The sequence below is a fragment of the Cricetulus griseus genome, chromosome 4 (genome assembly GCF_003668045.3).
Source record: "Cricetulus griseus strain 17A/GY chromosome 4, alternate assembly CriGri-PICRH-1.0, whole genome shotgun sequence".
Classification (NCBI taxonomy): Eukaryota; Metazoa; Chordata; class Mammalia; order Rodentia; family Cricetidae; genus Cricetulus; species Cricetulus griseus.
The window spans coordinates 151454023-151478148 of NC_048597.1; the positions used below are offsets into that span (position 1 = coordinate 151454023).

Below are 24126 nucleotides of genomic sequence, written 5' to 3' on the forward strand. Positions count from 1 at the left end.
AATATAGTCACAAATATAATTGGAATCAATCCAAGACCTCTATAGCAGTTCTGAAAAGGTCAATGCATGGTTTTTGTCTCTCTCTTTGTTATATTGATGCTGATTTTAAACTTCCATCCAATTCCTGATCTTTTGAACATAAACCATACTACTACGGTCCTGAACATCATGGAAAAACAAAACAGAGTAGATAATGATAATGCAGATTATTACAGGCTTATTACAGTGCTTACTTGAGATACCATGCCACTTATTTTATTGTAATTTTTCTGGAAAACTACAAGTGTCATTCTTCATATAAATAAAATAAAAGTTGCAATGAAGAAAACATACTAGGTGATCATGTTAACTTCTCACAGATGAAATGATGGGGACTGAAGATCAGATCCAAAGGGACTAGAATAGATAAGCAAGGTTATGGGGATGTCCTTTATTGTTATGACAAGAAAGAAAAAGGTAAAGATAGAACCTGAAAGATATCTCAGCCAAGGAGAAAGAGAGGGACTTTGAGGTAGCCAGGAAACATTCTTGCTTCATGGGTGGCATCCTCAGAGGCCAAAGACAGCAGGAGTCACAGGTAATTTCAGGATATTATTGGCAGCTTGAACAAGCATGGGGATGAAGGAGCCTGTGAGGACAAGAAACAAGAGTCAGAACTGTGGGACAGAGGATGAGAGAGAGATTTTTGCTTTATATTCCTCAATTATTACTCTCAATCCCTTCAGCCATGATTTAGCTTCTTTCTGTACCCTAGCTTCTCCCCCCTTTATTGTTCTGATTCTCAGCTACTCTTTTCTGTCCACAGGAACCCAGCAATAAGGATACAATAAACATCCAAGAGTACTGGCTACATGTCTAGGGTTAGCCTTACTTAGCTAAGCATCCACATCTATGTTCCTTCCCTCTGATCAGCTTGTCCCAACCACCAACTACATATTTCATCCTAATCCTGAAGATGAAGGATTAGCTGAGAAGACAGAAAATGCTCTGAGATACCATGATAGGGGTAACTATGGGGACTTTCTAGTACTCACCCTCTGGTACTCTTACAGGCATAGCTCTGAAACAAACCTGGGAAGGAGAGAGGGAGGGGAGGCTGTGTGCCTACCTGCATGGGCATGGAGCCAGGCTACAGCCTTCCTTTCCAGAAGTTCCCACTCACACTTCAAGTCTTTGCCATTGGCATGCAGCCAGAGCACAGCCAGCACTGTGGCCCAGGCTGAGGGGTCCCCATCCTGCAAAACAAGCACAGCAGGAAGCCACTCAAGAGGAAGCAGAGAGATTTCCTAACTCCTTCCTTGTCATTCTTTAATCTGCTGCTACATGGAATTCCCTGTCCCATCCTTACCATACAGACTGACAGAGCCTCAAGACAATATTCCTTCACCACTTAGAAAAGGATTAAAGTCATAAATCCAATGTAACCACTATCACATTCTATAAAACACTCTGTATGTATTATTCTACTACACTGTATGTAGATAATTAGACTACTCAGAGAAGTAATTGTGTATTTGATTTCTTTTAAGGTATACTATTCATTATTTTTCTTTGTATCCTTACATGCCAGATAAATAAAAACAAACAAACAACATAAAACCCCAAAGAACTGCCATAGGAAGAACCAATAACACATTTGAAAACATAAACACAAGTAATATAAAAGTGAAAAGATTTGTTCAAAGTTAGCCATCCAATAATGATTGATGTTGGAATTAGGCCAGCTATTAGACACTACTCATATTTCTAAGACCTAAGTCACAGCACAGAAAATTGCCACCTATGAGTTTCCATTGGTTTCTACTGACTGTCTCTTGGAGGGAAAATGAAAAATTCCTCTTTAAGAATATGCCCTTGCACTCCAACCCCCCCTCTCTCTCTCTCTCTGTGTGTGTGTGTGTGTGTGTGTGTGTGTGTGTGTGTGTGTGTGTGTGTGTGTGTGTGTTGGCAGGAAGGTACCTCTGTTCTTCATGACATTTTAGAATTGCAATCACGTGTCATGTTTATTCTGCACAGTCTCATCACAGGTCATTTTTCCCAGTTCCTTTAATCTGGTTCATAAGAGGGACACTTAAAACAAGGGAGTAAGACTTTAAAAGAATGTTACTCAGGACCAGAATGAAAATTCAGTTTTACATTTTTAAAATGTAACTCCTTTTCCAACATAATATTTTTATTATTTGGAAATTTCACATAATGCACCCCAACTGCACTCACTTAGAAATTCTACCATTACTGATCTCCCAACCTGGTGACATCCCCCCTCCCCAAAAAAGAAAATAAGCAAGTCCAACTTGTGTTGCATATATACTCACTGGAACATTCTTCTACTTCTCATGGCTACCACTCATAATAGCCCCAAACTGGAAACAACCTATATATCTCTCAACCAAAGAATGGATAAAGGAAATGTAGTACATTTATACAATGGAGTATTACTCAGCTGTTAAAAACAATCACATCAAGAAATTTGTAGGCAAATGGATGGAACAAGAAAAAGAAAACATCCTGAGTGAGGTAACCCAGACCCAGAAAGACAAACATGGTATGTACTCACTCTTAAATGGATATTAGCTATAAAGTAAAAGATAACCATGCTATAAACCACAGACCCAGAGAAGCTAAGTAACAAGGAGGGCTTAAGGGAGGACATTGGGATCTCCATGGGAAGAGGAAATAGAATAAATTTCATGACTGGACTTGCAGCAGGTGGGGATGGGAACAGAAGGGACAGGAGGGATCAGGTTTGGGGTAGAGGGAGAGAGAACTGGCTGAGATTACTGGAAGGGGGCAATTGGGGTCAGGTCAAAACCTGGTATAAGGGAAACTCCCAGGAATCTACAAGGGTCATTCTATCTAGCAATAGGGGATATGGAACCTGACCAGGCAAGACTTCCAGTGGAGGGATTGGGACATCAACTCAGCCACATAACCTTCAACCCACAATTTGTCCTGCCTACAAGATGTGCTAGGGAAAAGGTGGCACAGAAATCATGGGAGTGACCAAATAATGATTGTTCTGGCCTGAGCCCCATGCCATGAGAGTGAGCCCACCCCTGACACTTCCTGGAGTGTGAGGACCTAGAGTCAGCATAGCCCAGAGACCTAGGCTAAAACCAAACATGACTAGAAAAAAAGGCAATGTAATGATGCCCAATGATATTCTGTAATGTCCACAGAGTGGTGCCAAGCCCAATTGTCACCAGAGATGCTTCATCCAGCAACTGATGGAAACAGGTGCAGAGACCCACAGCCAAACATTAGGCAGAGCTTGGGGAATCCTACTGAAAGGGAAGGGATGATTTTAGGAGCCAAAGGAGTCAAATCCACAGAATCAACTAACCTGGAATCATAGGAGCTCACAGAGACTGAACCAACAACCAGAGATCCTGTATGGGACTGATCTAGGTCGTCTACATATATGTGACAATTGTGTAGCTTTGTCTTTTTGTGCCACTACTACCAATGGGAGCAGGGTCTGTCTCTGACTCTTTGCCATATTTTAGGACCCTATTTCTCATATTGAGTTGTCTTGTCCAATCTTAACAGGAGGGGAAGTGCCTAAGTCTTATTGCAACTTAATATGCCATGTTTGGTTGATATCCATGATTGGCCTGCCATTCTCTGAATAGAAACTGAGGAGGAGCAGATGGAGAGGCCAAAGGGGAGATGGGGGGAGGAATTTGGATGAAAGTATAGAGGAGAAACTGTGGTCAAGATGTAAAATAGTAATAATAAAAATAAAAATCATTTTAAATTTTTCAAATTTCAATTGAACTTCAGATAACAACATGTGACATTGATTCTCTTTACTATATATTTGTACTGAATTGAGTTCATGGTCTGCAGTATGCCAGAGTTGAGTTCTCATGGTGATCTGCTTTTCTAACTAGTAGCAGATTTTTTAAAATATTAAAACAGACATCATTTTGACAAGCAATGGGAATATTTTTACTCTAAATATTTAAGTCAGTTTCAATTTTACAGAATAGATAAAGCTATTTATTAAAAATTAAATTTCATTTGTATTAACCATATTTCATAAGCTCAATAGCCAGGAGTGACTAGAAGATGGAGTAGAAGTAATATAACTATAGATATGTGAAGTTCATTTAATTTTGTTTCACATTTTAATAACTCAGAATTACATTTGTTCTCATTGTTTTGCATTTGTCTTTTATTGAAGATATTTGTTTTTCAAATAGTATTTCAAGATCCAGAATGTTGTCTTAAAATTCTGAAGAAGGTGTACTCTAGCCAGCCTATTTGAGAACACAAATATATGAATATTAGAACTGTTTTTGCAGTCTCTGAAGTCAGGGCATCCTTGCACTGAATGTAATTTTGCACTTACTGGTTCTGAGAGAGTTCAGTTTCTTAATGTTTGGTTTCTTATCTCTACATAGCTATATAAATAGAACCTGCCCTAATTAACTGAAATGAGAGGAAAATAAGTATATTAATAGTAAATGTTTAAAATCTGTCTGGTACAATGTGAAGATTAAAATGTTTATTTTGATAACTATGTCTTTGGGAATATGATTAAGACAGAAGATCATTTACTTTTGCTTTGATATCCAGGATTCTGTTCATGCCTTCCTGTAGCTAGGCCATTAAATCCATGTTCTTTAGGGTCCATCTGAAGTAGAAATTCATCTTCTATATATTACAAGCTAATTTCACCTTTGCATTACCTATATTCTCATTTATTAGCTCTGTCTTGGTTCATTTCTACACTAATTGTGTTCCTAGCATCATGAAGTACACTCTTTCTTTTGTTCTACTTTGCATCTCACCTTGGCAGGGTTTGCAGCCATGATGTCTTCCAAATTAGTGCCCAGGATCTTGGCAAAATCCTCATGCAGCTCCCAGGAGCCATTTGCCTTTTGGAGGGAAACCAGCTGCACAAAAACATTCTCTCCAAAACCTTTATGGAAAAAAATGAAAGAGAGATGGCATTGGGAATTATGGAGTCCCTGGGATCACAGCTCACCTGAGACAGTCTCCTGAAATAGGAGGCTTTCGTGAAAGTTCTGCAGGATGTCCACTGACTATTTATAGTCTATGATTGGTGACCATTTGCTCTGGGTTCTGAACACAACAGCAGCAGAGTATGTTGGGGTCAAGCCCTGATGACAGGTGGACTGTGTAGACAGAGATTGCCAAGGGGACTCAAAGAACTAGAGACTACTCAATTACAGTAGGTCAGAAGGTACCAAGTACTGTCTTCTAGATTAGTGAAGCTAGACATGTTTCAGCAAATACACAGTGATGTCAAATCTGACATCCTGCCTGCTGCCTCAAGTAAGTCACTCCATAGGTAGAGAAAGGTCTAAGATGAAGAGCATGGAAGGTTAGTTTATGGCTACCATAAGTCAGATACACATTCTGAGGCCCACTTCACCTTTGTGGTCATTTTTCAGGTTGGGTTTCTTGGTGGAAGAAGGTGACTTTTTCATCTCTTTTAAGGATTCTACATTTCTCCTACTAGGACTTGAACATATGAATCCAAAAGGTATAACATCTGTGATAAACAAACATTGTTGAGAGAACTTTTACTAGAAGGAAACTCCCTTAGACTATAGAGTATTTCTCCATAGCCCTCCAGGGATGCTCACCAACTTTTGCGCATACGGGTGGCTTGTGACCTGAAAAACATAAATGTACAGTGGATACTTCAGCAAGCTTCATGCACTGCAACAAGCAAAAATTTAAAATTGTGAGGATTGAAGACCTCAACATTCACATTCATATCAGCTTCCCTCACTAACCATGTTGTGCCATTTTCCAGTGTGGCCCTCTCCAATGCAGACACTCACCCTCTGAACCCTCTTTCTACTTTCTAGTCAGTCTTCTAGAACCCCTGACATGTGCTGAGTAATCACAGCTGCCTCTCATCTTCAATACACATGGTTCTTCCAGATACTCCTTAATTCAAAAGATCATTTTCAGTTGTGAGCCTAGTCTTTAACAGCTGAGCCATCTCTCCAGCCCTAGGTCATCAATTGGGATGGGTCAGGATCTTATCAACAATGTTGCTTCCCAAAGTACCCAAAAGCCACACCACAGCTCCCAGTGGACTCCAAGCTCTTCCACAATTTGAGAATTTTCACCATCCATGTAAGTAGACCATGCAACATCTTAATGCAAAGGTCTTACCTTCCTCAGATCCAGTGACTATGGCTCTAACACATCCCTCCCATGCCCTCAAATCATTAGTATCATAAAAAATCGTTTGATTTGGCACAAATAACTTACATTTAAAATACAACCCCCGTATTTCTAGTGTTTTAACTTAGGGTTTCATGTTTTTTTTTTTTTTAAATGGCCTTTGACCTGACTTGCGCCTTCCCAAATCTTCTATTTTATCCTGCATGTCACCATCCTTTAATCTTTTCTTTACCATTCAACCTAAATTTTAATCAAACAAATTAGCACCCTTATCAGTACCTTGAATCCTATATCCATAATTTCTAACCATCAAGATGAAAAAGTATTACACTAGAAATCAATTCAGCACCCTATCCACTTCATTCTTAAGGTAAAGTTCCTGACCCATGAGGCAAATGATTCACAAAACCCAAGACTCTAATCAGTTACTACTGAAAAAAGGCACCAAATGCAACTGGACCCTCAGCCATCCCACAGAAATGATGCTGTTTTTATTTTCATTTCCCCAAAATCCTCTATGACTCTTTCAAATATCCACCATTTCTTTAAATATACTCTTCTACAATTATCAGATGCAATCTAGTCATCTGTTATCTATTTGGCCATTGACTCGCCATCAGGAACAGAAGACAGATTCAAATTAAGTGATTTAATTATTCAATGTCTATGGATGCTTCTGCATTGTAATATGTCCTGGTGTCACTCTGTATTTCTATAATGAATCTCTGTACTAGTTGGACACAATCAACTTCTATACAAAGTTTAAAGCAAGCCATAAACCCCAGGTGTGGAAAGAAGAGGAAAATTAAGAATTTAAATTTACAAAATTCTGAAACTTCTCATTGTTTACAGGAAGTGCTTGGATATCTGAGACTCATTATACATAAGTTGGAATTGGGATAAACTTACGAGTTTTAACTTTATATGCACAAGGTGATGTATAAGTAACTGGCCTTGGAATATCCCTATGAGTCAATGGCCCTTGCACTGGCTGGTTGAGCTCCTTGTTTATGGCAATGAAAGCTGTTAAGGAGCTGAGGACTCCAGATTGAATGCTGATGTTCAATATATCCTCTTTTGCACTTTTTGAAGTCTCATGGGAACCCAAGTCCTTGGTCTGAATCAACGATTTTGCAGCCAACCGATGAATGGCAAAGCTAAAAGAAAATACTGCAAAAATTAAAGAAAAGTAACTGCAAATCAAGTACCCAAGACTCTTAATAGTTAGTGATTACATACATAAGGGAATGCAGAGAAAAAGACTTCTGATGAGGCAATGAGAAAGAGAAGAGCTTAAAGGAAACAGTTGAGGTCAGTAATATGAATGATAAACCATTCATATGGCAGAGAAAAAGAGATGTAAAGGAGAAGAAGGGAAGGGAAGAGAGATGTGGGGCAGAGTGGAGGTGGAGAAGAAAAGCTGAATTTTTACCTGGCATTTGTCTTGGGTTGTAGGGGAAATGCCACCCTGTTTTCCAGACTCCTGCCTTGGAGGGTATACTTGAGGCACACTTCTCCTGAGCACTCCACTTCCTACAAATAAGAGGAGAGCAGGAGTGACAAAACAGACTCACAACCAGGAAAATGTTGAGCACTGGGGAAGCCCCCCAGCTTAGTGAATGGTCACACAAAGAATCAGACAGCACGGCATGAAAGAGAGGATAGGAGGCTGGCTGCCTGGCAAGTGACATATCTTGCTGAATCCCAAGGAAACATCACTGTTATAAAACTGTTGATACAGGGTCTCACTGAGTAAAGGAACGGACAATAATAGGTACTTACAGGCATAGTCCCAGTGAGTTGGGCATACATGATTAATCTCTGACCCCTAAAGATGACAGTCTGCTCTGGAGAAAGCATGGTAACCAACAGACCAGGAGGCAAATCCCAGCTCAGAGAGAAGTCATCCATTGAACAGTTTAGAGCAAACTTCAGAGACCCAAGAGCCTATTGGAGGAGAGAAGAGACAGAATTAAACATAAGAAATATAATAATGACAGTCATCCATTCAGCCTTTACCAGGACCAAGGATGTAATGCAAGTCAGGTCTAACTACTGTTGCTAAGTGAGAAATGCAATTTCTTCTCAACTTGTGTGTAAAGTTACACTTGGGAAATATAAAAGTGTAGATTTGAAAGAGGGAAATATTTAAGAAAAGAGACCTCTACAGAAGTGAGGTAGAAAAGAAATGGTAACAACAGGGAAAGAGAAGTTTAAAAATACAATCTAAGATGTCTTGCAATTTTGTATAATAAAAGAGTGTGAACTTATCATGCCTTTGAACCTAATACACACACACACACACACACACACACACACACACACACACACACACACTTTGTCTTTTGTATTTTCTGTTGCATGGAGAATTTCTACAAGATCTTTTGAGAGTACAGACTGCAGTCTCAAACAGAGCAGCAAAAGTGTTTAACTACTTTTTCTCAGATTTTGAAAACAAAAGTCACTACCTCTTTACCTCTTATCTATCTCCTTTCTGGATTAGATTGCAAACATTTTAACGAAGTATGAAGTAGAATCATTAGTGTATGACCTGAGACTCATGATAGTGTCTCCTTTGCAGCAGGGATCCTTTAGTGCCTCACAGTCACTTTGTACTTGTATCTCTGGTCACATGGCCTGCTCTCACCTTGGTCTGGATCCTGTCCTTGCCTGTGATAAACTCTGCAGTGCCCCCAGATACCCGAGCAATGCCTTTGATTAAACTGGTGGAGGCTCCTTCTCCAATACCAAATGAGAAACATCTGCAACAATGAAATGATGAATGTTAGAAACTGGCTCTCTGTAGTGGAATTATCAGTTCACGTGGGGTGCTCAAAGACTCATAAATGAATTTGCATTTTTTAGCAATGCTATCACTTACAAATCATACTTTATCTATGTCAGAGACAATAAATGCTTAAGTAAGTAATATACTTTAATGCCATGAGTCGTCTATGGAGAAGGGTCCTGTTTCATTTTTGCTGATGAAGATCTAGAATATAGGGAATTTGCAAATTATTTCTTAAATTCTTTCCCCATTACAGTGCAGAGGAGCAACAGCTATCTAGCAGCATTTTATCTCTGAAATACCTCTAGTAAACTATAAAAATATAAAACTGACATCTTTGCTTGTACATTCAGTATTCTTGGACTTTTTGGTAATGTGAGTCATCACCCCAAAATCTCATGTCATTGGATCATAGAATTCATGTTTTCCATATGTAAACATGAGGACCAAAGTTTGTATTATAGTTTTATTCCCTCTCAGTAACCTATAAGGTAGTCACTATTGGTTTTAGCATTTTTAAGTTGATTGATAAAACAAACAGATTAGTGGAGTTTCAAGATTTGTCATGAAGAAGACCCAGAGGTGAAATACATGACTTCTTAAGAGATTCTGATATTCAAGAACTCAAATACAATGATCAAGACAAAACACCACGAGTTCTATTCACAGAAATACTAGAACAGGTTATTTAAGCCAGAGAGACTTAGAGACCTATAAATAGTAACTTTGATAATTTGTGTAAAAGCAGAAAACCACCAAGAAAATAGGCTCCAGTGACTTCAGAGAGAACATGAACCTAGGAGTGAAGACCTGGAAATGGAAAAAAGAGGAATGAGCCTGCATATGATGCTCACAAACCATTGAAGCACGTGGCATGTGTGAATGGCTGCCCACCCAAGCAGTTTCTGAGTAGTAGGAAAATTGTAGATTTTTGAGCTTTGTCAGTGGTAGGTATCCCTAAAAACACCTGAGAAAACATTTTATGGTCTTTCTTTCCCTCCTTTCCCTCTTTCTGCTTTATCAATGTGTATTCCAAGATTCTTGCATTACTTTCTGATGCATTCAGCTATTTAATTTGTTTCAACCTTTAAGATACTCATACTGGCCAGTTTAGGGAAAACAACAGAGTGAACGGTTGTTTTCTGGAAGTACTTAGACCTTGAAGAAATCATTTAGAAAATGGCAATTGTAACTTATAGAGTTGTTTTTCTAGAGGAACATTGCACCCTTTGCATGAATTGAGTCTCAAGACATTCCTGGCAAGCCTGGAAGTCTTGTAACATTGAGTAATGCAAACAGTGCGCAAAACAGACTAAAATTGCAAGGACAAGGTGTTCCTTCAAGAAACATGTAGATTAGATCTGAGTTTAGTATGAGAAACTTGTTTTACTCTTCTGCACAGCTGCTTAGGAGTTCAGTCCATCAGAGACTGTTCCTCCCTGCTGCCTCAGAGCCTGATTACATCCTGGAGTGGCTCTTTCTTCCATCATCCCAAGTGACTCAGTTTACTAATACTATGGGTTACTAAACAAAAACTCAGTGCTAGTAATGGGATAACTGCTTATGATGTGTTGGTCAAGGAGATTCAGAAAACAACAGAGTGCCTTGTTATTGCTCATGGTTGACTACCAACAAGAGATGTTAAGACCCTAATGCTGAAGCCACCACGTGTTGATTATACGACATGGAGAAATCAAGAGATGCTAAAAGTCTGCTTAGAGAGAAAAGGCATCAATGATCTTAACCAGCTACAAGTCCTACAAACTATAATATCATCTTTCAGGCACAATATACTCACAGATACAATAGTTACATGACTATTACAGGAATAACAACCTATTGATAGATTCAGAGAAAATGGCAATCATGACCTTCAGTTGTATACTCACTGGGAAGCACACTAGGATCCACTGGGTAGCCCCATCCAGTAATCATTGAGATGACACTAATTATACAAAATTGTGAAAAGAACAGAGAAAGGAAGACTGAAGGAGATGGGAAGAAGATAGGAAAAGGCGAGAGGAGGGAGTAAATTTATACATATATAAATTTGCCATAGAACCAATACATATAGAGAGCCAAATCCCTTGAAAGAAAATGTAAACAACCTGCATAGCTTGAATAGAAAAATACTCTAACAGGGCCCACACAAAAGTAGTAATCTAAAAAAGAAACCTCAGAAAATACAAATTGAAGTGACAATGACTCAAATCATGTGACTATAATCCCACCACTCTAGAGGCAGAGGCAGGCAGACCTGAATCCATAAAGGCCAGCCTGGTCAAGTAAAGGAGTTCCAGACCAATCAGGACTTCATAGGGAAGCCTATCTTAAAAAACAAAGCAAAGGTAACAATTCTGATAGTGAAAATGTAAGCTACAGAGTAAGAAAACAGTCATCAATATATTCATATTCAAAACATATTATCAAATACATACCCATAAAAATCTGCTAGATAAAAGAATATCAGTGGTAAAGAGACTTGAAGGACTACCAAACAAGGCCATTCTAATGGCTACTAAATAGCAAAAAGGTATATCAAGTAGAGATACAAGGAAAATAAAAATTAAAAACATGAGACACTAAAGGTCCTATGCACAAAACTGGAAAAGGTTGAAGAAAAGAAATGATTGATTTGGTTAGAAAATGAAGCAACTGGAAACTATTTGTGAAGTTGATCTGAGTTAAATCAGCACGCCTTGTGAAACTGCCATTCCACTGATATTGGACAACACTATCTACATAAAGAACGCTCCCTTGGGTAAGTCCATGTGTCTGTGCTTTGCTTTCTGTATAGTTGAGTTCAAGGACTTCATGTAAATGCCAGCAATTAAGTTACTCAAGCCCTTTGTAAATACATTGTAAGATTTGCATTTACCATAGATAGATAGATAGATAGATAGATAGATAGATAGATAGATATCTTTCCATATTAATTATAAACTTTCAATAGATTGTTTGTGAATATATAATACAATCACTTCAAAGCCCAAAGAAAGCGCATCATTATGAGCATCATTATAAAATAAAATGATCTACTTAATAGAAAAACATACACTAAAGCAACTTGATCTTGGCTACATGCATCTTAGGTCTACATCTCAACAAACTGGTGAGATAAAGCTTAAAAGTGATGGACACAGAAAAAGACACATATCTGGAAACCCAGTATGATACCAATGTAAAAGAAATTCTCATAATCTACAAGAATAATACCTGCGCCAGTTTTAAACTAGTGAATGGTGGAATGAAGGCAAGAGAACACTGTCTAGCTCTAGATCTGTAATGGATGAGCGGAGCACATACCGTGGCAGCTTATCTGCCAATAACAATGATTTGAGTAACTTTCTTAAATTCAATACCTCTATAATGAAAAGATAAATCAATACATTCTTCAAAGCTTAAATAAAATAAGGAACAAAGACTTTGTGGTATCAAAGTTAAGTGGAAAACTACTTCTAAAATTTACAGAAAATAAGTGGTCGACTAAATAACTGGAAAATCTTTAAGTCACTCCATCCCTATGGAAGCATGGAAACCAATGATATCATGGAAACGTCATATGTAGTGCTACTTGGGGTCCACTCAGCACAATAGAAACCATACTTCCTCATACCTGTGTTTCTTGCTGTTTAACTGAACTTCATTAATGACTGTAAATGTGTCACTAACTTCTCCATCTGTGAAAACAAAGAGCTGGAAAGGAAAGAATGCATTCATCAAGCCTCTGTTGAGTTCATTCAAAGACAATAGCATTGTTCCTCCTGGACTACAACTGTTCCTAGTTTCTCACATGGGTGGGGACCCTAGTGCTCCAGTTGTTCCCTGGTGGCAAAAAGACTCTTCAGACCCCTGGGAAGTTTCACACCTTCCCCATGTTGCTTTCATCTGAAATGTTTGTGGTACCACAAAAGAGGGTTGACTTCCTACCCCATAGAATAAAGGAAGACCACTGCCTCTGGACTTTTTTCTCTTCACTGAGTAGTAGATAACTCAACTTTACACATTGTTTACTCATTTCTATAAGGAAGAACCAGGGATTGTGTTACTAGAGAATTTCACTCATTATCCCTCTTAACTTGGTTTGAATGCTCACTTGCAAAGGATGGCCAGGAATGGAGTGTGCCTTGTAAATCTTCCGGAGTGGTTTCAAGATTTCAGTACCCCCTAGGTCTGCTTCCAGATCTTTCACTCTTCCCACTGCCTCGTCCATTGTTTCCTGAGTGTACTTCACACTCTCCCTTGGAGAAACAATCACATCTAGTCACATGACAGTAGCACACATTGCCACTCTAATAATCCTATCATAAAAAATTTCCCAACAATACTAATGGTCATGTCAACTTTGCAATAACCATTTTACCAGTGAGACCCTCCTTTAAAGTACATTCTCTCACAGTCCTTGGTCTTCCCAGAAACTTACGGAAAGAATTTTTCATAGGTAGATCCAAATCCATAGATGTTGAAGTAACAACCCATTGGCAAACTCTTCAGCAACAGCAACAGAGTTTCCTGAGGGTGAAACAATCATGAGACAGAGTGAAAGAGGACTCTACCAAACATGGAGACCCCAATCTAGTTCCTAAGCATAAGGAAAATCATCATCTTATGCCACCTTGTATTTCAAGGCTGAGATCAGCGAGGCCATGCTTTTTATTGTTCATATGGAGAACAGACCTAAAACTATCAATGGTCCATATCTGTGCCTTTCCCAATCATCCTCACATTGCACTGCTGAACACTGAAGAATCTGGCTTTACCTTGGCAGCCTCTATACGTAGCTGAGAATTCTTCTGGTTATTCATGGGGGATTCCATACTTCCAGAGCGATCCATGAGGAACACAAATTCTCCACAAGCCTTTGAGGACTTCACTTCTGGGATATCTGGATAGAAGCTCACCATTGCAGAAGGAGCTCCCATCAAACTATCTGTACAGAAAGAGGAAGAACTCTATAAGGTACAAGGAAACCTGGGTGTCCTAGAGATCCCAAGAACCAATTATCACTTTGATAGAGAACTGAGAAACTCAAATACAAAACTCCTTGTTTACCTTTTTGTTCTGTGTGCACAGGAGTAAAATATGAGTTGTTGGCATAAAAGAGAAAGAAGCAGAACAGAAGGGAGAGGAATAAAAACAGGGTAGGAGATAAAAGACAATAATACAGCAGTGTCATGCTTGCTTCAGTGGCACACATACTAAATTGGAACACAGCAGTGTCAGTGTGTGTAAATTCTAAGCATCTAAGCAATTGAATAAGACACATCAGCTTAGCAGCTTCCAGCATGAGATAAAGATACAGCTAAGATTACTAACAGAAAAATCTCTCCAAATCTTGTTAATGGGGAAAAGATCACATAGGTCACTAACTACATCTTCAGTTGGATCATCAGGGCAAATGATGCTCAAACGCATAACATTTAAAATGGCATATTTCAAGATTAGGCTACTCAGGAACATTGACTTGGAAAACTGAGTGAAAACATTATAAATATGAACCAGATACCAAACTTTAGATATACAGCTCATGTAAGACTAGCATTTTTTTTAATGTGTAAGGTAGATTTCTTCTCACCCAGGGAGACAGATGGTTATCATGACACTAGCACTCTTCTAAGAAGCCAGAAGCCCATGAGATTGGTGGGCATGGATATGCACAGTTTAGAACAAGGTCCTGTAGGTAGTGGTCAGCACTCCATGTATGGTGTCTACTACTTCTTTCAAAACAATACAAGTGATTTCACTTTCATGAATCAGAACTTCCTTGTTCATAAATGAGTACCTCTACTTCTTAGCTTCAGTTTCCCCTTTTCACGTATCAAGGTAGTAATTCCCACTATAGGGTTATTGTAAGGTTAGGTGATCCAATATGCTTACAGAAATCAAGGTAGGGCTTAATTCACACTGAGCTGTTAATTATATTTTTTTACATTTTTCTTTTAAATGTTGTGTAATCATACATTCTAAGATTAACATATCATTTAGTTCATGCATTTCTGTGAATTATGGTCACATTAAAGTATTTCAGTGAACCAAGCTGCCTCTTCAGCTTCCCTTGTGCTTCTGAAGGATATGTGAACTGTAAGTCATCTGGCAAAATATGTGCCCTGGGAAGCAGGAACTATGAAGCACAGATGGAAGGAATTACCAAGACTGAGATATGACCACCTGTGTCCCCTGTTAGCCTGCAAATCTGATCACAGAAAAGAGATGAGAAAATCTTCATGAGACTAAGGAGATGTCACAGAAAGGGAGAAACTGAAACCTCTGTCATACTGAGATCCAGCATCATGAAATTCTATATCATGTGTTAAAATATTACTGACTGAAAACAAAGTCTAAGTCTGAATATTTTATGACATCCAAAAAGACATTCAAGAAATTGACAACAAATATAAAGCATAGAGCAACAGGGAGATGAGGGAGTTACCAGAAACCAAGGGAAGCTGGTTTCCCCTTAGAGACCTCAGAGGGGAGAGGCTAGACAGTAAGGGGAGAAGAAAAACTCCCTACATGTGGTTCAGTATGAAGTCACCTTTGTAAGTATTGATAATATTATATTAGTGGGTGGGGGGTAGGTATGGAAACACAGTTTCATGGTAAAGTCCTCACAGTGATTACATTTCCAGCAGCAAAGCCCAAGCCCAGATGTCACTCTATGAATACAATTGGCCCACAAGTTCTTCCATGTATCCAACCTAGAAATGAATATTTGTAATGCCCTTCTTGGTTTGGGTGATGATCCCTGCAACCAAGTGCATAATGGGCCAGAAAAGTCAAAGAAACCAAAACATACATGTGCACTGTGTCAGCTTTAAAAAAGTTAAGTATCATGGAATCGAACTGAAAACCCTGATGTTAACCCACACACCTATGAACACCTGATTTTTCACAAAGAAGCCAAATTTATACAATGGAAAAAAGAAAGCATCTTCAACAAATGGTGCTGGCACAACTGGATTCAGACATGCTGACAATTGCAGATAGATCCATATCTATCACCATGCACAAAATTTTTAAGTCTAAATGGATCAAAGACCTCAAAATAAATCCAGCCACACTGAACCTCCTAGAAGAGAAAGTTGGAGATACCCTTGAATGAATTGGTACAGGAGAATGCTTCCTGAACATAATACCAGTAACACAAACGTTGACATCTACAATTAATAAATGGGACCTCCTGAAACTGAGAAGCTTCTGTAAGGCAAAGGACACAGTCAGTAAGACAAAATGACATCCCACAGAATGGGAAAAGATATCCACCAAGGCAACATCTGGCAGAGGGCTAAAATCTAAAATATACAATGAACTCAAGAAGCTAGCCACCAAAACACCAAACAATGAAATTAAAAAATGGGATGCAGAACTAAATAGAGGATTCTCAACAGAGAAATCTAAAATGGCTGAAAGACACTTAAGAAAGTGTTCAAAATCCTTAGCCATCAGGGAAATGCAAATCAAAACAACTCTGAGATACCATCTTCCACCAGCCAGAATGGCTAAAATCAAAATCAAGAATGACACTCTATGCTGGAGAGGATGTGGAGAAAAAGGAACACTCCTCCATTTCTGGTGCGAGTACAAACTTGTTAGACCACTTTGGAAATCAGTATGGCAGTTTCTCAGGAAAATGGGAATCAGTCTACCTCAAGATTCAGCAATTCCTCTCTTGGGCATATACCCAAAGAATGCACATTCCTAAAACAAGGACATATGTTCAACTATGTTCATAGCAGTGTTGTTTGTAATAACCAGAACCTGGAAGCATCCTAGATGCCCCTCAACTGAAGGATGGTTAGAGAAAATGTGGTAAATTTACACAATGGATTACTACTCAGCTGAAAAAAGCAATAGAATCTGAAATTCCCAAGCAAATGAATGTAACCAGAAAAAACCACCCTGAGTAAGGTAACCTAGTCACAAAAAGACAAACATGGTATGTACTCACTCATATATGAACTTTAGACACAAAGCAAAGGATTACTGGCCTACAATCCTCATCACCAAAGGAACTAGGAAACAAGAAAGACACTAAGAGTAGAATTCATGGACCCCGAAGAAGGGGAAGGGACAGTATCTCCTGAGCTAATTGGGAGCATAGGGGTAGGGGAAAGTAATTTGGGAGAATGACAGGGGGAGAAGAGGAGTGGAGAGGAGGAAATTGAGGAGCAGGAAGGTTGAGTTGGGGGAAGAATAAAGGAGAGCAAGATGAGAGATACCATAACAGAGGGAGCCATTATAGGTTCAAGGGTAGATGTGGCACTAGGGAGATTTTCAGAGATCTACAAGGATGATACCAACTGACAATCTAGGAAATGGTTGGCAGGATACCCTAAATGCCCTTCCCCTATAATGATACTGATGACTGCCTTATATCCTAAAGTCCTCATCCAGTGGCTGATGGAAGCAGAGGCAGACACCCACATGGAAACACTGAACTTAACTCTGGAACCCAGTTGCAGAGAGGGAGGATTGAAGAGAAACAGGTCAGGACCAGGTTGGTGAAACCCACAGAAACAGCTGACTTGAACAATGGGGAGCGCATGGACCCCAGACTTATGTCTGGAAGGCCAGCATGGAACTGATGCTGACCCCTGAATGTGGATGTCAATGAGGAGTCCTTGCACTCTATGGGACCCCTGGTAGTGGATCAGGATTTGTCCCTGGCATAAAAAGGGACATTGGGAGCCCATCACACATGGAGGGATGCTCTCTCAGCTTATACATTGGGGAGGGCCTAGGCCCTCCCCAGGATATGAAAGACTTTGGGGAACCCCCATGGAGGGACTTACCCTCCCTGGGGAGCAGAGGGGCATGAGGTGGGAGTCTGGTGGGGGGGTTGGGGGAGAGGGGAGAGAGAGGGAAAAGGGATTGACATGTGAAGCAGCCTTGTTTCTAATTTGAACTAATAAAAAATACTCTTGGGGAAAAAAGTTTAGTATACATATAAGGAAATGTTTTAAATGACAATCACTAGATATAGATAAAAAACACAACTCAATGGAAAGCTAAGTTTCTTCTAAGAAAAAAATCAAGTGGGCTACAAACAAAGACTGGATTCTAGTACTTGTTTCAAAATCAATTTCTATATGACACAGGAAATCTAAAACTAATTCTGTGTTAAACTTGGCCACTATTAGTCATAAGACAAAAAAGTAAGAACTGACTGCAAGATTACATCTACTTGTGATGAATTAACCAATAAAACATATTTACTTAAAATAGAATTATTACTCGTGTAGAAAATGACTATTTGCATATTGCCTAGATTATAATACATGAATTATTATTCATGTAGAAAATGACTATTTGCATATTACCTAGATTATAATACAGTTGTTTTCCTAATCCAACCATTATTTTATAGTACTATTAAGAATTATAACTATTTTTTCTTTCCCATTATTTGGGAAATAATTTGTTAATGTACATTATTAAATAATGACATCATAATTTATCATGTAACTAATGACACAAGTAATGACTGCATTACATTTTTTATCATTTACTAATATTGGATAGCATTATATCAGTCACTATCATGTGCATATTCCATTGACATTTGGATTTATTTCAGAAGAAATGTTATAAATATTAGAATTATCAAAATGAATATTTACTATTTGTAGCACAAATACTTTCAAAACAGTTGAAACAAACTGGTTTGTTTCAACACTATCTGACAGTATAGGTCACCACACCATGTAAAGGATGAGACTCTATCAGATTTGGAAATCACTGATCCTGTGGAAGGAGAAGTAGTCACTGGATTACTTTCATTTGCTGTTTTTGTAAGACCAGTCATTGTGACATAACAGGCCGCATAATTTCTTATGAATTATTTGGTCATATTTTCCCTCTAATTACATCTACCAATCTATGTAAATTAGCCTATAGGACATAATCACTAATTACCTATTAAGCCTTGTCATTTTTCCATGTGGAAGTAAAAAGTCAGTATTTCAAAGGTCATACACTGATCCTGGATAGAGAATTGAAAATCAGGACTGATGGAGAGTTACATCTTAGAAAGGGACCATAGTGGGAGACAGGAAATACCTGGCTTCATGCCCTGCATCCCCATCTCCACAGCTACACTGGGGCTGTGCACTTCACTGTAGTAAATCAGGAGTTCCAGATCCCGATCAAACTTGTGTCCTTCAGCCAAGGAAATCTGAGGAGAAGACCAGCAGAGTAGCCATGTTAGAACTGCCACTGATTGCTCCTGAGATAAGGTCAGAGCTCAGGGTCTCAGGTTTCTTCCATCAAGACACAATCAGAAGTGCAGAAAAGACTTTATGAAATAAAAGGGTTTACAGTTTACCCGGAGTAGAGATGGTAGGTAGTGTGCCTCTTCAAGGATGGACAGAAAAGGTAAGGGGGATGTAGGAAGAATGAATGATGACCAATGAAGAGAGAAAGGACTGACAGTAGTGTTGTCTTACTATTCACCTGAGCAGAAGTCTTGTCATCAGCAAGGTACTGAATAGGACTCAAGGAGCAGTTGGATTGGACCCTCTCAATGCCATGCTGGGAAGTGATGGTGGCAACCATGCTGAGTGTGTAGGGTAGGTCCCCGGAAGGTACCATGGGAGTCTGTATGTTCAAACAACTGTTTTCTGACTGTTCTATAAAAAAAAGTACATTATTTCTGTTTTCCATGGCAACAATTTCCAACACAAACATAATTTGGTGTATCTCCCAAGCCATTCTACCACTGGTTTTCAGACACAGAAATTACTTACCAGAGAGTTGGTATCTTGGATTCAAGATTGCTGGGAGTACATAGCGCAGAGCACCATCTGTTTCCAGAGGCAGTTCCTGTACATACCTCAGCGTAACTCCCACCTTAGCCCCAGGCAGGAGGTTCCCAATATTGCAAGAAAACACATCCCTGGAGTAGTCATCCTCTTCCAATAAGTAAGCTTGGTGGCCCTGGGAGATGGCATTCTTATAGCTGCTATGGGCCTAGAGCAAGGGCAGGGAGGATTGAAATGAAACCACATGAAGTCAAGAAAATAAGGACTGTTTAGAGGGTGTGTCATATATCCTATGGACTTTAGAATTATTCTGGTAGCTTCTACTTGATTCCTTCTGCCTTATTGGTTTTAGGAAAATGGTGAGAAGAAGTCAGTGAAAGAAGGAACAGTCATCATTAGCACTCATGAATTCTTTATAAAGTTAAAAGTAGAATGGAATTTAAAGTAAGAAGAGAAGAGATAATGCACTCTTCATCCAGACCTGTGTCTTCTCTTGCAATTCTGCCACAATTTTCTTGTCATCCACCAAGGCTTCAAAGCTGTAGACAGCAGAGTCTTCATCCATGGGGAACACAAAGCTTGCCTCTACTGGGACTTCTTCCTCATTCTCATAATTTAAGGCCACAGACACATCAGCCACAAATTCCTCAATGGACAAAGCTACTGATATGTTCTTCAGTGGCACTGGGGAAGATATTAGTGTTTAGAAGATCAACAATTGTTAGCAGAAGTGGCATCGTAGAGGAGGGGTTGTGTTAGGTACAAATATCTCATCACTAAGAGTAGTAAATCAGGCTTACCTGGCACCTTGTCACCAGTGATTAGACCACAGCAATGTTCCATGGTGACTGCACGTTTCTGTGGAAATGACACATCATTAAGGGGTTCATGATAGGGTTACACAATCAATGCCAGAAGCTATGTGCTTCTCTCTTGAAGATCACATGGCAATGCAGAGAGTAAATAATTGACTGTGATTTGCTTAACTCTAAAAGATCACCTATATCATCTTGTCTGCCCCCCAATACCTATCACATTGCTACAAATACTTAGAGATCAGAGAGACGTGACTGAAAGTCTCTAAGATTCATAGGTTATGGAGAACTACCCTAAGTCAGAGTCTTCTGTCCATGACAGGGCCATTGTAGTTATGATATCAAAGCAGGTGTTATTACCTGCACAAGACATGCACCATCAAACCAGTCTATGTTTCAGCATAGATTGGGGAGGGGCATATACAGTCTAATCCCTACCTGAAGAGTTTTGCAGTTCATAGCTACTTAGTGTGGGAGAGTCATTTTTCTTCAGGACTTGGTCCCTGGTATATTGCCCATTGGTATATATCCAAAAGATGACCCTGAACCTATGCACATATAAGTAAACAGCACTAATTGGAATCAATAGGTTAAGAAAAAGAAAATAAAATATAGAGATATGTTGCTAGAAGAGGGACCTGGTTCAGAGGTGAGTGGGAGCTGGAAGGTGAGAATTAGGTTAACCAAAACATATTACACACATCTATAAAATTTTCAAAGGATAAATTAAAGCTATTACATATTTTTAAAAAGTGTTCTCAGGTAGATAGAGATTATGCATGCAGTACTTCTTTTAATACAGGTGATAATATATTTCATGAATCCTAAATTAGTACAAATCTTTCACGAAATATGATGACAAAGAGATAGATTAATTTCCCAGGCTATGGTTTACATGATTATTTTATCCACAGAGTTAAGAGATTGGGCTAATCCCAATGAATGGCCCTGATAACCTGGAAGCTGTCCCAGGCCTTTCTAAATCCGACCCTGTGCTAGCTTACTTTTCTCTTTTGTCATCTATGTGACCATAGTACCCAACACCATCAAGGGTGGTTTCCTTAGGAAATCCATCCTGAGGGCCTAAAAGGGCTCAACTGGGAGAATACATCACACTTGTTCAGTTTCCCAAGAATGAGTCCCCTAGAAACACTTCCTTCCTTCTCTTTCGGATCTGCAGGTGAGAAAAGCCTCTTGAAAGAACATCTTTTGTTCCTTGAGCATCATGGTTGCTGAAGGCTTTGGAGGGCTGTTGCTAGGTCCTTTAAGCTGATCCTAGTGACCATATAACACTCCCAGACTGGGTTATAGCTCAGTGCAAAAGAACTTGCCAGCTTGTACAAAATCCTGAGTTCCATATCTAAGCCTTAGGCTAGGCTGAAGGCTGAAGTCTGGGGATACCTCCCTCTGATATCTCTCTCTGGGAACCATCCCTCTGATACCACTGGTATCAGATATCCCTCTGGCATTTCCTATAGATGTCCTATACAGTTCAGTCACACAAATCTACCAAAAATAGGCTATTTTCTACACCTGCTGTTTTGAGCTATAGGAAAAGTCTGACAGCATTAGAATGGGTCTCATCTGGGCAGCAGCATGGAGGTAGCAGCTAAGCAAGGAGGAGGACTACACCAAGCACTGGGAAGGACTTTCTCTGGGGGTTGGGTATAGGAGCCTGGAGCAGGAGGAGAAGAATTTCTACTGACTGTAACAGGAGACTTAGAAAAGGAGACTCACCCAGGAACAACTCAGCTAAAGGATGGAGTGTATCTGGCAGCAGAGATTGCAGGCTGGCTGTGGCCACTGCAGGAGGCTGAGAGAGGAAGCCAACAGGACAAGGCTCTCCTACAAAGAAACAAGATTTCCTGATTCCAACCTCAGAAAAATTTACCTCAATGAATGTTTCACTTCTCCTGACCCTTCTGTGCCACCTTGAGGTAGGGACTGGCTCCTGAGGTGACCAAAGTTACAGCCTTGAATTGGATGCTACGAGATAACAACACTTTTCCCCAGGTTAGGGAGCTGCCTGTGTGGTAGTCTTGCAGATACGTGACAGTCAGCTCAATAGCAGGCAGGAAGCAGGGTGAGTCAGCAGGCCATATACTGATGGTTACTGCTTCAGGGAGAGAGAGAACCTGTGCTCCAAGCTATGCAAAGTGATTGCAGTGCGCAATGAAAAATAGTTACTTAATCTGTAGACTCTCTAAAATCTTCAGTGCCAGATGTTTACCAAAGGCCCAGTTTCAATCTCTAAGATGTCTATAGAGAAGGATTTCTGGGCTGCAATGAATCAGGGTGTGTGGAGAATGAAAGCTCCATTTGTTTAGGACAAATTTACCTAAAACAGAGAAGAAGAAACAAAACAAAACAACAAGGAAAATCTATTTTATGGGATAGCAGAAGAGTGGAAAGAAGAGAGAGAGAGAGAGACAGAGAGAGAGAGAGAGAGAGAGAGAGAGAGAGAGAGAGAGAGAGAGAGAACATGGACTTAAAATTAAGAACATTTATGTGTTGTCAAGTAGAAAAATCTTCAGGCATTACATAGCAAGAGGAGTTTCCACCGCTACCAACCCCAGATTCCTGCTAAAACACACTTACAATTCTTTATGGTGTTGGCTAGCATAAGAGGCTCTTACCCTTTAGATGCAGCAGCTAGGATTCTCCCCAGAGAGCAGAGTTTTCATCTACTTCCTCATGTCCCCTCTGCTTATAGCAGCTGTAAAAGAAAGTGAAGGCAGCTACAGTTAAACTTCCAGGAAGACCCGCCCCATTCTAGGAGTCAGCTATCAAGTTACAACTGTGTGAGGAAAGGATGGACTGAAAGTTCTCAATGAAGAATTGAATTTCTGCTTCTGTTTTGATGGAAGGATGCAAGTTTTGTTTAAAATTTAGGGCAATGGCTCTTTTTCCCCCTGCATGGTCTATCCAGAGAAATAATTCAAGTCAGTCAAAAGTGGGGGATTTGTTTTTCAAGGTCAAATGCTGCAACTGTACTATCTAAAAATGATATAAAATGCTGTTCAGCTTCTTAACAAGCTTGCTTAATAAAAGCATCCTTGCTTAATAAAAGCTACATCTGACTAACAGGAAAATTCCAAACATTATATTATATAATTGGCTTTGGTCTATACACTATACCTGGAGACAGGATACACATTTCTGCTAACAAATATTTTTCTCCTAAATTGTATGTTCTTGCGTCTATAAAATTATGATAAGTTTATAATTATGCCCTGCACTGTTTTAAGTTATAATAGATCAAAGTGAATATGAAGCTCACATATGCATATTAAAATGTATAGAAAGCTCAATGTGAACACAGATTCTGCTTTATAAGCAGTGGGATTTTTTTTTTCATATATCAAACTGGTTGTAAAAGAGAATGCGTCTGTGTAGGAATCATTTCCTGTGTTGTTCCCCTCCACACTGTAACTGCTCTCTGTGTCTGCAGCATCTGTGTAGCAATCTTATCCTGTGTTTTTCCCCCTCCACACTGTAACTCATCTCTGTTGTCTGCAGTATCTGTGTAGCAAAGCAAAGTCAGATGCTAGCAAGGCTGGCATAACTCATTCTCTGCTCTGGTGGAGTTAAA

General features: G+C 39.4%; 1 protein-coding gene across 9 annotated transcripts; it reads right to left on the minus strand.

Annotated features, from left to right (window-relative positions):
- Positions 1-229: 229 nt before the first annotated feature.
- Positions 230-23320, minus strand: LOC100763569 (von Willebrand factor A domain-containing protein 5A). 9 transcript variants are annotated; one of them, XM_027411847.2, is made up of 22 exons: positions 23171-23292; positions 22722-22872; positions 22272-22379; positions 20973-21082; positions 20520-20577; positions 20201-20403; positions 19705-19927; positions 19412-19587; positions 19019-19133; positions 13720-13889; positions 13383-13471; positions 13056-13200; positions 12576-12655; positions 8819-8933; positions 7954-8118; positions 7604-7704; positions 7081-7328; positions 5619-5648; positions 5405-5524; positions 4797-4927; positions 1109-1235; positions 230-628 (listed from the first exon to the last, which is right to left on the minus strand). In XM_027411847.2, exons 4-22 carry the CDS (start codon positions 20991-20993, stop codon positions 549-551), a joined length of 2397 nt encoding a protein of 798 aa, XP_027267648.1. In that variant the 5' UTR covers positions 20994-21082; positions 22272-22379; positions 22722-22872; positions 23171-23292; the 3' UTR covers positions 230-548. The 9 variants fall into 9 exon arrangements, with proteins under 9 accessions (XP_027267648.1, XP_027267647.1, XP_027267651.1 ...); XM_027411846.2 differs by lacking the exon at positions 22722-22872 and having other exon boundaries at positions 23171-23320; XM_027411850.2 differs by lacking the exon at positions 20973-21082.
- Positions 23321-24126: the final 806 nt, after the last annotated feature.